General features: G+C 43.9%; 1 protein-coding gene across 4 annotated transcripts in view; it reads right to left on the bottom strand.

Annotated features, from left to right (window-relative positions):
- Positions 1-13,738, bottom strand: part of Fbxl20 (F-box and leucine rich repeat protein 20) — a 76,491-nt gene extending 62,753 nt beyond the window's left edge. Inside the window, exon 1 of one of the 4 annotated variants that reach the window (XM_052758982.1) lies at positions 13,446-13,738. In XM_052758982.1, the coding sequence (XP_052614942.1) occupies positions 13,446-13,514 (69 nt within the window). In that variant the 5' untranslated portion in view covers positions 13,515-13,738. The other 3 variants (XM_052758983.1, XM_052758986.1, XM_052758985.1) reach the window with 3 other exon arrangements.
- Positions 13,739-14,525: the final 787 nt, after the last annotated feature.

Below are 14,525 nucleotides of genomic sequence, written 5' to 3'. Positions count from 1 at the left end.
GTAAAAAGAGGCTGGGTAAATCAGTCAATGGTTAGGAATACTGGCTGCTATTCCAGAGGACCAGGGTTCCACTCCCAACACCCATATGGAACTCCAGTTCCAGGGGATCCAATGCCCTCTTCTGGCCTCCAGGCACATAAGTAACGCACAATCATACATCCAGGCAAAATGCTCGTATACATTAAAAGGAAAAAAATGTATAAAAGTTACTGAGGAAAAGAAAAAAGAAAAGATTTACAGTACCTGCTAGTGAACAATTAAAATGCCAAGTCAAGGGTTTGCAGATCTGTGCTAGTCTAGGAGTACGATGCTACAGGATTTAAGGTGGGGGCTTCCGCAGACAGTCACTTGAGAATGAGCTGGGCATGACTCAAGTCTGTAAAACCCCCACCTCTGGAGGCTGAGGCAGTACAATCGTCTCATTTTCTAGGGTAACCTGGGCTACTACAAGAAGACCCCATTTCAAAAATCAAAGCACAAAAAGTTTTCACTTTATCCTGTCTTTTGAACCAATTCATCTATATCTTTTAATATTTGAATATTGAAATTAATTTCAATAACAAAATGAAAATGTTAAGGTATTACACTGACTTTATAAAAGGAAATGATTTATTTGTGAACTATTAAAATGTACTTTTGCTAGGTGTGGTGGCACACAGGCCTGTGACCTATACAAGGAAGCAGGAGGGTCCTATAGACCAGCTGGGCTACAGAGCTAGACTCTGTCTCAAGGAATAAAATAACAAAATAATTAACAGGTCTGAATAGTCTACCTGCTTTTGAAACAGGTTTAAAAATACTGTAGATATAGGTTTTTCCCTGTGTTGTCAGAATTCTTGGGCTAAAGCCATTCATTTTCCTGCCTCAGCCTCCCAAGTAAGTAGGTATTCAGTGTGTACCTACACTGAGCCTTATAAAGCGTTCATGTATGGGGCCTGGTGAGACGGTTCAGTGGCTAAGAGCATGCACTGCTGTTCCAGTGGACCTACGTTCAGTTCTAAAACCCATATTCAGGGTCTCACAACCACCTGTAACCCAGTTCCTCTGGGCTGCTTGGGGGCACTGCACTCATGTACACACACACACACACACACACACACACACACACACACAAATGACATTCATAATTAAAATAAAAACAGAATTTTAAAAAAGAAGTATTCTTATACTTGTGGGTTTCTTTGTATATATTATAATTCTCAAGTGAAATACTGGTAATACTTATATCACTACTTTGAGTAAGTTCCCTTTACAGATTTCCATTGTCTAAACTCTAAAGTTCCTTTTACTGTGATTCTCTGAAAAGAGATGAGATGGTTAATTCATTGCCAATGTCTTAAATATCTTTATAAATCCTACTAAAGAAAAGCAAATCAGCCTTTGTAATCTTAATATGATGCTTTGAATACCTTGCCTGTTTCTGCCCTGACTTCTGATAAAAATAGACTTTTGAAGGGTGAGATTGGGGTGGGAGTCTACTGCATTATGACCAAGCAAATGCTTTTGCTAAGAAATGGGTATAATGATTGTATGGCATCCTGGAATTTGGCATGCTGTGATTCTTACCTCTTAGTGACTGTGGGATTTATTTATATTTACAGGGCCTATTTACCAACATTAGCTTTGAAGCCGGCATTTGAACTATGGCTTTGCTACTTACAATCTATGTGACCTTAGAGAAGGTTTTTTCAGATTAAACTATTTGTGTCTCTGATTTTCAGTCTCTATAATGGCTATAATACCTCCACTGTGAGGTGTAAATTCCAAGCTTATGCAGCATTAGCAAGCTGCCTGCCATACAATGAAGGCACAAGTAATTCATGATTACAGTTGTTACTTTGTAGTATACAAGTGTTTGCAAATAGGCTTTTTGTAACTTAATGTTTTAAACACTTTAAAATACCTCACTGTTGATTTTGTGTTTTGCTGTTGCTGTATTTTGAGACAGTGTCTCATTATGTAGCCCGGACTTGCCTTCAACTCAGAGTTCCCCCTGCCTCTGCATCCCAAAAATGTGCACTCCACCCAGCTAGTTTTGATCTCTGAGAACAAAGTATCACGTAGTTGTCAACGACCTCAAATTTTTACTTCTCTTGCTTTCACCTCCAAAGTGTTGGGATTTTAGGTGTACAACCCTCCACTCCTTAAGAATGTATTATTTAGAGGAAAAGGCCTTTTACAAAGTGGGAACTATAAACTAGTCATCTCCTAATTTGATTCAGTTTCCTATGTTGGGTTGATTAAACTGGAGGACCTCTGAATTTTGGTCTGACTAAAATGTAATAATTCAGCATTTCATTACAGCCATTACTATACTCATTGTTAGGCAGCTGTGAGAAATGTCTGCTACGATGAGACACTGGCATTGAATTGTAAGTTGACATTTAAAACACTGGATCAGTCAGCTCTTACCCCGGACACTGGCCCTTCTTCCTTCCCTCTCTAACTGTAGAAAAGAAAGCTATGCTGGAACTGAATACAGGCAGGAGATGCGTTGTCTGTGACGGAGGAGCACTGTGGTGTTGATACCAACACTCATCCTTATCAGCTGGTGACAAGGGCTGCATGTGCTGTATGTACAGAAGTTTATGTAGAAAAAATCCTATTGCTCCTTATTTCTGCAGTCCACTTATAGAAAACTGATATTTTGAAATGTTCTTTGAATAAATTAGAATATGTGCTTAATGCGTAACTTCCTAGTACATTATCATGAACTGTAACTGTAAAAGATAAGAGGCTTCATTAATATTCAGTATTCTTAGTCACAACTGACCCCTGGGTTACATAAATGCCTCTGAAATATAAACCTGCCTTTAAAAAGTACAACAAAAAGTACAGCTTTGCTAAGGTCAACACATTCCTTAAGATGGGATAGAGGAGGTGGGAACGAGGTTCAGCTGAGTGAGTACTTGTTTAGCATGCACAAAGCCCTAGGCATGAATCCTAGTACCAGATAAACATGGGGCGATAGAGGCAGGAGGATCAGAAGTGCAAGGACATTCTCAGCTGCACAGAAGTTTGGGGTTAGCATGGATACTTAAGACCTTGTCTCACAAATGGAACAAACAACAAAAATGGTCAACACTGAATGGGTGGGAGGGGGCGGATATGACATGTTGTAATTTTAAGACCAACCAGGGCTATATAGTGAATTCAAGGCTAGCCTATGCTACTTAAGCAAGACTTTATATCAAAAACACCCAAGAATTGTACTTACTGTGGTTGTTTTCTTTGTTTATTTTTATAGTGCTGGAGATCTAATCCAGGGCCTAACCATGATCTGCCACTGAGGTACAACACTCACCCCACCAGTGCAAAATAATTCTCTTTACACAGACCTTATATTTCGCAAGTGGTGGATTATGGGCACTAAGTGACACAAATTGCATGAGTTTATCAGTCTCTTATCCAGAAAAAAAGCTTTGGTGTAAATACAGGAATCAGGATCGCAGGGGACCTAACCTTGGCATTGCTGTGAACTAACATTGAGCCCTGAGGAAAACTACTGAACTTTGTCTTTATGGCTTTAAAATAGGATTGTCAATATCCATTTTCTAGTCATAACATGAGCTGAACTGATGTTTAGAAATTAAACACCAAACTCTTGCTGTTTAATAGTGCTTTTTGAGTTATAAGATTATTAAGGAAAAAGCTTTTTTTTTTTTTTTACAGCAAAGAAAAATGAATTTTCTTTACTGTAACCCTTCCACTTTTCAAAAATAAATGGGTAACCTGTGTGGCCTTCAAATTTGACACTCATACTACTCAGCCCTTAAGACGGTAGTTCTCAACCTGTGGTCACAACCCCTCCGGGGTTTAAAGGGCCTTTTCACAGGGGTTGCCTAATACCACCAGAAAACACAGATATTTACATTACGACTGATAACAGCAAAATCACAGTTACAGTAGCAACAAAAATAATTTTATGGAAAGGTTGTGATCTTAGGAAGGCTGTGAGCCACTTATGGTGTCTTGTTACTGTACATTTTAAGTAAACCTTCTTAGCTCTCTGTCTGCATCCTTCAGTGAATCATAAAGTCACATCAAGAGGAGCCAGAGAAATGCCTCGGCAGGTAAAGGAGCTTAGCATCCATCCTGACAGCCCAAGTGCCCTCCTAGGACCCACATGGTGGTGGGAGAGAACTGACTCCTCAAGTTGTCCTGACTTCTTAAGAACCTCCAACCCCATAAATGTAATTTTAAAAATCTTTTTAAAGATTACATCTTTTTAAAGTTACACCAACAGACACCATAGTTCTGTAACTGGTATATTTGATTACACTTTATTTGAACAGGTATTTGTATACTGCCAAAGTTCATGTCCATTTGTAACTGCTGCCTTGCCACCGAGGTATTACCAAGATCAATTTACTACTCATTTTTACAATGTTTCACTTTCCTTTCTCAGTGTGACTATAAATTCCTGAGGCTGAGGAGTAGATAGAAGAAACTGCCAATATATTTCATACTTCACCAAATCCTTGTCTACTATACTGTAATATAACAATAGGTGACTTTAACCTTAAAGAAATATAAAGGACTAAGCAAATGGATTCATGACATTCCTGACTGCAACTGTCAGCTATGGCCTGAGTAAGGCCAAGACAACATCTTAATATCATTTGTAGAAATATTTTGGTAAGAAGATGTTACTCACTAGACATGAGATTATCCACCTATCCCTATAATTTACATGCGTGCCAGTTATTTCATATATCGGGGGAAAAAGGTATTCATTAAAGTGATTCTGTTCATCCAAAGTCTTCAAAAGCTAATGCAAGAGGATGGAATGCAGCTCGATGGGAAGAGTGCTTGCCTAGCATGTGTGTAGAAATCTTTGTTTTTAAAATCACATTAATTAAGAAAAAAGAATCAAGCAAAAATGATATCCCACGATACAATATAACCATCTATTGTTAGCTGGGACTACTTTAGAATCAAGGAGACTGCAACGCATTAAGACAGAACACTATAAAATTACAGTTGGATGTCTGTTTCTTCTGAGTTAGTATCTGGCTGAGGGCCTAACTAAAAGTCCCCTGAGCCCAGAGGCTCAGGGAGGAAAAGAGCACGGTGATTACTACCATGTGCAAGCACTTACATTTGGCCGTGTAAGAGCACTCACTCTCCCCTCTCGAAAAGATGTCCCTGGTATCTCAGAATATTTTACTTTAAATATCTAAAACTGCTATTCCAGAACCACAGCACTAGACTAGTTAAGAGTACTAGAATTTTCAATTCAGTTTCCAACTTGTCACAAGTTAAGGGACTCGAATAGATCTTTAGCCAATAACAAAGTACTCATTAATTTGCAAGGAAAAATGAGCCCAAGGTTTGAAATGGAATAACTTTGGAGATTAAAATTTATTTTACATATTGTTTTCATTTTTACATAGTAGGTATTGAACCCGTGGCTTCACTCATGCTAGGCAAGTGTTCTATCCCCAGCTCAGAAAGCACTTTTAAGAGAGCTTGCTGCTCTTCCAGAGGCCCTGGGCTCAGAGTAGAGTTCAGTTCCCAGCACCCATGTCAGGTGGCTCACACCCTTTGTAATTCCAGCTCCAAAGGATTTTATAATCTCATCTAGCCTCAGTGGTGCATGCCCTTGATCTTGGCTGTCCAGAAGCAGAGACAGGAAGATCTCTGTGAATTCCAGGCCAGCCTTGTCTACATAGTGAGTTCCAGGCCAGCCAGGACTACTCTGTAAGACCTTGTCCCCCAAAAAATAAAAGCAGATTCAAAGCATCACTCTCCCGGCCTGGTGGTGCAGGTCTATAATCTCAGTTTCTGACTAGGACATGAGGATCCACAGTTGAAGGGTACTTAGCAGGCTCAAGGTCAGCCTGGACAACTTAGTAAGACCCTGTCTCAAAAAAGAAAAAAGAAGGCTTGGTTGTAGCGTATTAGGAAAGCACTTGTCCAGTGTGGGGAAAAACATTTTTAGCAGCATCACTAATCTTAACAGCATATTGACAAATGACCTAAAATAGAAGGATACTAGAGTTTGAAAGTGTGACTACTTTCAATATAAATGATGTTTAGTTGGATGTGATAGCTCATACCCATACCCCAGCATTTGGTAGGCTGAAAGAGTTGTAGCCTGCCTGGGCTATACAGTGAATTCCATGGCAATCTGAGTTACGAAATGGGAGTCTATCTCAAAAAAGTCCAAATAGGAAACAAAAGAAAAAAATACTTTATGCCAGGTGCTAGTGGCCCATGCTTTTAATCTCAGCACTTGGGAGGCAGAGGCAGGTGCAGGAGGATCTCTGTGAGTTCAAGGACAGCCTGGTCTTCAGAGTGAGTTCCAGGACAGCCAGGGCTGTTATACAGAGAAATTCTATCTTGAAAAAACAAACAAAAAGACCGGGTGGTGCACCGTGGCACACATCTTTAATCCCAGCACTCAGGAGGCAGAGCCAGGCGGATCTCTGAGTTTGAGGCCAGCCTGGGCTACAGAGTGAGTTCCAGGACAGGCTCCAAAGCTACCCAGAGAAACCTTGTCTCAAAAAACCAAAAACCAAAAAACAACAACAAAAAATACACTTTGTGGCGTTTTTGTCCAGTGAAAATTGTCAGATAGTTGGGGAATGCAGCTCAGAGGATGAGGGCCTGACTGAGGTCCAGGTGCAACCCCTGAGACAGAAGAAGAAAGAATGGAGAGACGGACTGTCAGATAATTGCTTTCAAAATCAATCCCTACAGTGTTCAAAATAAATTCTTGCCATGAGTTGGCACACACCTTCAATCCTTGTACTCTCTAATCAGAGGCAGGAAGATCTCTGTTGAGTCTGAGACCAGCCTGATCTACATTTGGAGTTCCAGGGCTGCAGCATCGGAGACCCTGTCTCAAAACAATAGAAAACACAACACAAAACTAATAACAAAGTCAGGCATGGCAATTCAGCCTGTAATCCCAGGCCTTGGGAGGATGAGGCAGGAGGAGCCAGAGTTCAAGGCCAGCTTTGGCTACACGGTAATTTTGAGACCAGCCTGAACTACACAACACCATGTCTCAAAAACACAAAACGGGGCTGGAGAGATGGTTCAGCGGTTAAGAGCACTGGCGGCTCTTCCAGAGGACCTGGGTTCAGTTCCCAGCAACCACATGGTGGCTCACAACTGTCTGAAACTCCAATTTCAGGGGATCCAACACCCTCACACAGACAGACATATATGTAGGCAAAATACCAATGTATGAAGATAAATAAATCATTAAAAACAAAACAAAAACAACAAAAACCCACAAAACCAGAACTGGCAATGGCTAAGCAAGCAAAAGTGCCTGTCTACTCAAGCATCACAACCTGAGTTCAACCCTCAGAACCCAGAACCCACAGCAAGAAGAACAAAGTGATTCTCTAAAGCGGTCCTCTGACCTTTACACCGTGGTACCTGTATTCACACAAATACATCACACACACACACACACACACACACACACACACACTTCAAAAACAAACAAACAGAGAGCCTGTCTAAAACAACAGAAATAAGAGAGGAGGGCTGGAGAAATGGCTCAGAAGTTAACAGCACTTGCTGCTCTTGCAGAGACCCAGGCTCAGTTCCCAGCACCCACACAGTGACTCACAACCATCTGTAACTCCAGATCCAAGGGATCTGCTGGCCTCAGAGGACACTGACACACATTTGGTGCATATACATACATGCAGGCAAAATGCTCATACACATAAAATAAAAAGTTTTTTAAATTGGTAGATATGGGTAATATGCAGAATGTTCTTCAGAGGATATAAAACCTTAAGGGAATAAAAATGGTGGTGTTTTAATGTTTTGTTTGGGGTTTTGCGTTTTGTTTTTAAATCTATATCATAGCAGTATTGTGAGACTGAGGCTGCAAACTGTTTTTGTTTTGTTTTGTTTTGAGGCTGGGTCTATGTTGTCCAGGCTGATTTCCAGCTCACAGGCTCCAGTGGTCCTCTTTCTTCAGCATCCCAAGTGTCTGCAACAACAGGTGTATGCCACCATTCCAGCTGAAACAACATATGAGAGTATTGCAGAAGAAAGGCTCAAGGACATCTGGCGTTGTACATTTCTCTTTTCTTAAGTCACAGATTCATAGGTTACTGAACCAAAAGGTACTTAAAGAATTGCTTTTGCCGGGCGGTGGTGGCGCACGCCTTTAATCCCAGCACTCGGGAGGCAGAGCCAGGCGGATCTCTGTGAGTTCGAGGCCAGCCTGGTCTCCAAAGCGAGTTCCAGGAAAGGCGCAAAGCTACACAGAGAAACCCTGTCTCGAAAAACAAAAAAAAACAAAAACAAACAAACAAAGAATTGCTTTTAACTCCCTTGTTTAGTGAAGAGAAAAAAAAAAGGAAAATCACAAGACCAGACAAATTAAGTGATAAAAGTTATTAGTTCATGGCAAAACCTAGATTAATAACCAGGTCTCCAAGCTGTACAGTATGCTCTTTCATCGTGCCATACTATGATTTTTTGTTACTTTGGATAAAATGAGTTGACAAAGTAACACAAGCAGGCCAAACAAAGACAAGACCCCGTGTCCCTGCTGTCCACAGTATTACATATTTATAAGAAAGTCAGTGAAGTATAATGAAGAATAATGAATATAGATTCAATATGTCCAAAATAGTGTCTTTCACTTCCTAACTTATGGTCTTAACATCTCCAGGCATTGATTATAAAATATTTTAATGTCAGCTAATGGTAACACTATGGCTTTTTAAAAATGCTAATTAAGATTTTTTTTTTAAAAAAAATAAATTCAAGTAAGAATTTTCCCAATATTATGGTATTTTCATTCCAGATCTATTAAAAACATGACAAAGTAGAAACTGAACAGAAAAAATATCCATTTGGCCGGGCGGTGGTGGCTCACGCCTTTAATCCCAGCACTCGGTAGGCAGAGCCACGAGGATCTCTGTGAATTCAAGGCCAGCCTGGGCTACCAAGTGAGTTCCAGGAAAGGCGCAAAGCTATACAAAGAAACCCTGTCTCGAAAAACAAAAAAAAAAAAACAAAACAAAAAAGATATCGATTTGAAGCTAACGGCAAGACTAGATATTTAAATGTCTCTTGTTAATCTTGCTAAGTGTTAAGGTAAAGTTGGCTAACACAATTAAAATGAAAAACACATCATTGACAGCATATACAAAATAAAATATATTCAATGGATTTTAGGAAAAGCACTTTTCCACAGATTTAATGGGCTTTATGGTGAGTTACACTAAAAACAGAAAAGTATGAAAATGTTAAGTGTAAAAAAGTAGAGATTGGGGAGCTGGAGAGATGGCTCACTGGTTAATATCATTTAACTGTTCTTGAAGGGACACAAGCTCAGTTCCCAACACGCACATCAGGGAGCTCACAGTCGCCTAGAACTCTAGATTCAGGGGTCCTGGTTCTCTGACTTCCACAACACCTGCACTCTCATGCATGAACATGTATATGCACACACGTATACATTCACAAAATAAATCTCTGAAAACAAAAAAAAACCCCGCAGATTAGAATCTTGGTCCTCTACTGTTAAGCTGCCCAACTTTAACACCATAACCTCTTGGGTCCTAACTTTCCTTGAATGTAAGACAGAATTATAAGAATCAAAATTTAGATAGCACATGGGGTGAAGCCTGAGATTAGAAGGCTGTTGGAAGTTTCTGGTCATCCTGGCTATGGTGTGAAACCTGACTCACAAACAATGTGGGGCTGTAGAAATCGCTTGATAGTTAAGAGCACTTGCAGCTCTTGGAAAGAACCTGGGCTCAGTTTCTAGCACCAACCTGGTGGCTCACAGTTATCTGTAACTCCAGTTCCAGAGGATCTGATGCTATCGTCTGACCTGTGGGCACCAGGCAGGCAAAACAATCATACACATAAAATAAGATGTATCTTTTAATTTTTTAATTAAAAAAAAAACCACAAAGTAATAGAACAAGGAACAAGAAGTTTTTCATCTCTAGATCTCTTTCATTCTCTACTCTAAAGTACTTTTCCACAGATTTAATGGGCTTTATGGTGAGTTACACTAAAAACTAGAGAATGAAAGTCTCTCTCATTGCTTTGGCTTTACATAGATGTTGCATATTTGGCTTATATAACCAGTGACCTCTCTTGGTTTTAACTTTAAATTCTTCCTTTCTGGACAGTATTGGAGGGCACAAGGTTTGAACAGGGCCTCACTCTATAGCTCAGGCTGGCTTGGAACTCAGAATATAAACCAGACTGATTAGAATTGGGCAGGGGGAGGGGGGAGTAGGTAAATCCTGCTTCAGTCTCCCAAGTGCTAGGATTACAGTTTCCAGCCACTAGGTTCAGTTTAATATAAAAGCTTTTTTTGTATATCTAGCTCTGAGAACAAGATATAAAGCATGTGGCCTCTGATCACAACATTCAAAAGTATACAAAAGAAAACATTCCCAAACTGGACTCTGTGGTACATGCCTGGAATCTCAGAAATCAAGAGACAGCTAAGGGGACCACTGAGCGTTCCAGGCCAATTTGGGCTACATACTGAGAATTTGTCTCAAAAAAAAACAAAGGCTGGACGAGTTAGCTCTTGCAGGGTCTTGTGTTGGGTCTCCAGTACCACAAAGACCAAACAAAGAAACACACACACCACACAACCACACACACACACAAAGAGGACATTAGAACACTCCATTAAAAGGTTATACTGAATCCAGTATGCAAGGATAAGTCTCTCTCATCTTGGGGTGGGGCAAGAGTCCCTTACTTGTATTAGTCATGATCACAATTTGAAATTAGCTATTATTTTCTGTATAGATTCCCTCAACTCACAAAAATTCTCATTCTGAAATAACCTACTTAGAAATAATCAGCCCCTTATAAAGGATTCTGAGCTCTGAGGATTTTTGTTTTGTTTTTATTTTGAGACAGGATTTCTCTGTGTCCCTGGGTGTTCTGGAACTCTCTATGTAGACCAGCCTGGCCTTGAATAGGCAGAGATCTGCCTGTCTCTGCCTCTTGAGTGCTGGGGTAAAGGTATGCAAAGCACAGCCTGGCAATTTTGAGGGTTTAAAAGTTCATGAAGCAGGGCATGGTGGCTCATATCTGTGATCAAAGCACTTGGGAGGTGGAGGATCATCTCAAGGTCACAGACTACATGGGACCCTATCTCAAGAAAAACAAAACAAAACAAATATTTGAAAGTAAAGCGGAATGTAGTTTTAAAGCACAAATGACAATAAGTCTTTCCCAATAAATATTCCACAACCTAAAAGGGAATAGCAAATTGGTAAAGAACTCACTGCCGTTCAAAAGGTCAGACCCCACTCAATCTTCAGCATTTTTGGACTCTTTTGAGTACTCCTAAACTGCCAGATGTCTAGTTAGTAATTTCAATGGTTTTACAGTAGTACTGAATTTGAAACCACCATAAATTAATCTTACTGGACTCCCTACTTTAGAGCAATACAACGTCCCACATAGGTAATTTTTATTACGCTCCCCCACACACCCGATCCCTGTTGTTAAATTACACTTAAAACTCTAATGTAACCAATGACTTTGATTTTCTCCACTCATCACTTCAACTTCATACTCTAACTCTTAGTTTAAATTTCCCTCACAGCTGCCCTACCTTAATCTTTAGTTGTAACTTCAAGTATTTTTTTTTTCTCATGCTCTTAAAAATACAAAGACTAAACAGAGGTTCCATCCCTAGGTAAGACTTTCACCCCACGCCCATAAATTCCTGCCTCGTTTTCAACTTTTAAAGAGAGCTAAAGGAAAACACTGAGTGTTAAAAACACAATGAGAGGGGGAGAGAGAGAGAAACACAAGTGAGGCGTACACTAGCCTGGAGTGACCCCAGGTCAGCCTGAGTCTCTGCCAGCAAAGGCCAGGTAACATTTACTCTTGTTGTCTAAGTTTCTTTGTCTCTCAGCCTACCAATGAATCCTCCTGCACATTATTATACTATTGTATTTCATCAGTAGTTACAATACTTCCCAAAGGAATCCCTTTCTCAGTCCGTGAATTCTCTTTAAAGAGCTTTCTGACGATCTACTGTTGAATCCCAAGACTACAAACCTCCCACTCCAGAGGACAAACGTAAGGCAAAACCAGAAATGAATTCGCCGAAGGCTCTCAGACCTTCCTCACATTCTCGGAACAGATATCTAAGTTACCAATAACAATGACCACAGAAGTACAGACTGAACGAGGAAGAGGAAGTGTTAGAACAAGATCCAAACAGCACCAAAAGCCCAGCAGTCGCCTCTATCATCCTAGCTTACCACCCCCACTTCCTACTTGCAGCGAGGACTCATCGATTCCCGCTCGGGAGGTGGCAAACGATTCACGAAGGCAGCAGGCGCTGGCCAGTCGGGGACGGGTGTTTGACTGCGTGGTGGAAGGAGGCTAGCCAAGGGCCGGGCAAAGAATGGGAAGCTGGAGTGTTATGGGGGGAGGGGGGATTTAGGGCGCCAGGGCTAATCCGGTCCGGGGCCCGCGGGTGGAAGGGGCAGCAGGCGAGCCTCCCGGAAGGCGAGGCAAGCCGGTGCGCAGGGCTTTCGGGTCGCGAGCAGAGGAGGACGCTGGCTGCCCCGCCGGGGGCGGGTGGCGGGCCGCACAAGGGAGGCGGCTCCGGGAGGGCGACTGTTCGGGGTGTGAGAGCTGGCCTTCCTCGCCGCCCGAGACCCCTCCGAGCTCACACCTCAAACCTGCTCTTGGTCACTCCGTTCACGTCCCTCCTCATGGGGCCAGCGGGTGCGGCCCGGACAGGGCGCTGCGGCGTGCGGAGTGCAAAGACAGGGGCCAGGGCAGGCCCGGGAGTTCCGGGAGCGGGAGGCGGAGACGGTAACGCGAGGCCCGCCCGTCCGACGCGGAGGACAGACCGCTCGAGTCCCGCGGGGCCTCCACCACCGCCCGCGGCGTCCGCGGCCGCGACGACTGCCAGTCGCGGGCTCGGTTCTCTCCAAAGCCTCAACTTCAACCCAAAACAAAAACACTCCCCACCTGCCAGCAACGCCGCTCCTCATTGGGCAGAGCCGCCCGGGCCTCGGAACGCCGGGGGAGGGGAGGAGCGCTCGGCGGCGGCGGCGGCGGCGGCGGCGGCGCGAGCCCACCCCTCCCCCACCGGGCGCAGCCCCGGACGGTGAGCCCGCGAGCAGCCGGAGCGTGGGGCGGCCGGGCGCGAGCCCACCGCGACAAGGAGAGGCAGGGAAGTGCCCGAGTGTGCGTGCGTGTGTGGAGGGGGGGGGGTGGCGGTGGGGAGGGGGGCTGTGGGGCGGGTGCGAGTGCGCGCGTGCCCGCGGACCGGCGAGGAGAGCGAAGCAGGGACGGCGGCACATCACCGGAACCCTCCCCGCCGCTCCGAAGACTCACCGGCACGCAGCGACCCACGCGGAACCTGAGCTTCCAGCTTAAGTGTCCCCAGCCCTAGTCTAGTCACTTCACCGGCGGCCTGAGCTGGCACCCACATCGTCCTGGCCACCCACCTCCCGTCCTCTGTCACTCACTGTCGCCTTGAACCCAAAGTGCAGCAGGCGGTCCCTGCTCGGAGCCATTTTCCTCCTTTTTCTAGGCGTCTCTGGGTTGGGGCAGTGCTGCCGCCGCCGGCGTGGGTATTGCCGCCGCCGCCTCCTCCCCCGTCCCGGTGAACTGCATTACGGGGTGCTGCGGGGAGGCCTGGGGGGCCGCTGCGGGGCGGCTGTCTCTCAGTGCCTGGCTCCAGAAGGCAGGAGCTGGCGGCGCTAAGAGGCGGACCTAGCGCTCGGCTCTGCACAGGGACTGGTAGTGAGGCTTCACCTCGGGGTCAGGGGGTGCGATGCCCCAGCCCGGCACCCAGTCTTGGGCCGGGGGAGGGGCGCGCGTCGGTGGGGTGGGGGCAGGCAAGGCACAAGGGCCTTTGGCATCCCCGCCCCCCGGCCGGTGGCGCCCAATGGGCTGCAGTGGCTGCCCACCCTCCAATCAGGGCGCTGGTTGGTGAGAGCCTCAACCTGACGCCATTTCGGCGGGAGAAACAAGCATGTAGGAGAGGGTAGGCGGGGGCGTTTGACCACAGAAAACGATGACTTTCATTGGGCTAGGCTCCTAGTACGGAAGCTAGTCCCTGTCATCTTACTATTAATGTAAACTCCAGCCTTCAAGATTCCTAAACCTATGACCTATTGTCCATGAATTATGAAACCATCTAGCGTGAGTTGTCCCTTCAAAGAGAAACACATTACACAATGTACCTATCTGAAACATTAAAAACTATCATAAATAGCGCCCTTGCTAGATGAGGCCACAATGCTGCTTTTAATTGTATACTCAAAGCAGTTATGAGTTTGCCTCACACCCTTTTAGTTTTAATAAGAATCCGATCAAGATGGACATTTATGAGCAACAAGTCCCGAGAACCTTTATAGAAAACTTATTTTAGCTTACATATTGACTTCAAGCACTTTATTAATAAACTTTTTTTTGAATCATAGTTTATATAGCACTGGCTGTCCTTGAACTCTGGCTGGCCTCGAATTCGAGAGACCCACCTGTCTCTGACTCCCCAGTTCTGGCATTAAACACATGTCATG

This window comes from Peromyscus californicus, unplaced genomic scaffold, assembly GCF_007827085.1.
Source record: "Peromyscus californicus insignis strain IS unplaced genomic scaffold, ASM782708v3 Scaffold_3__1_contigs__length_106647218, whole genome shotgun sequence".
NCBI classification, from domain to species: domain Eukaryota; kingdom Metazoa; phylum Chordata; class Mammalia; order Rodentia; family Cricetidae; genus Peromyscus; species Peromyscus californicus.
Note: the sequence above shows the minus strand (reverse complement) of the source record. Positions and strands in the feature narration are given on the sequence as shown.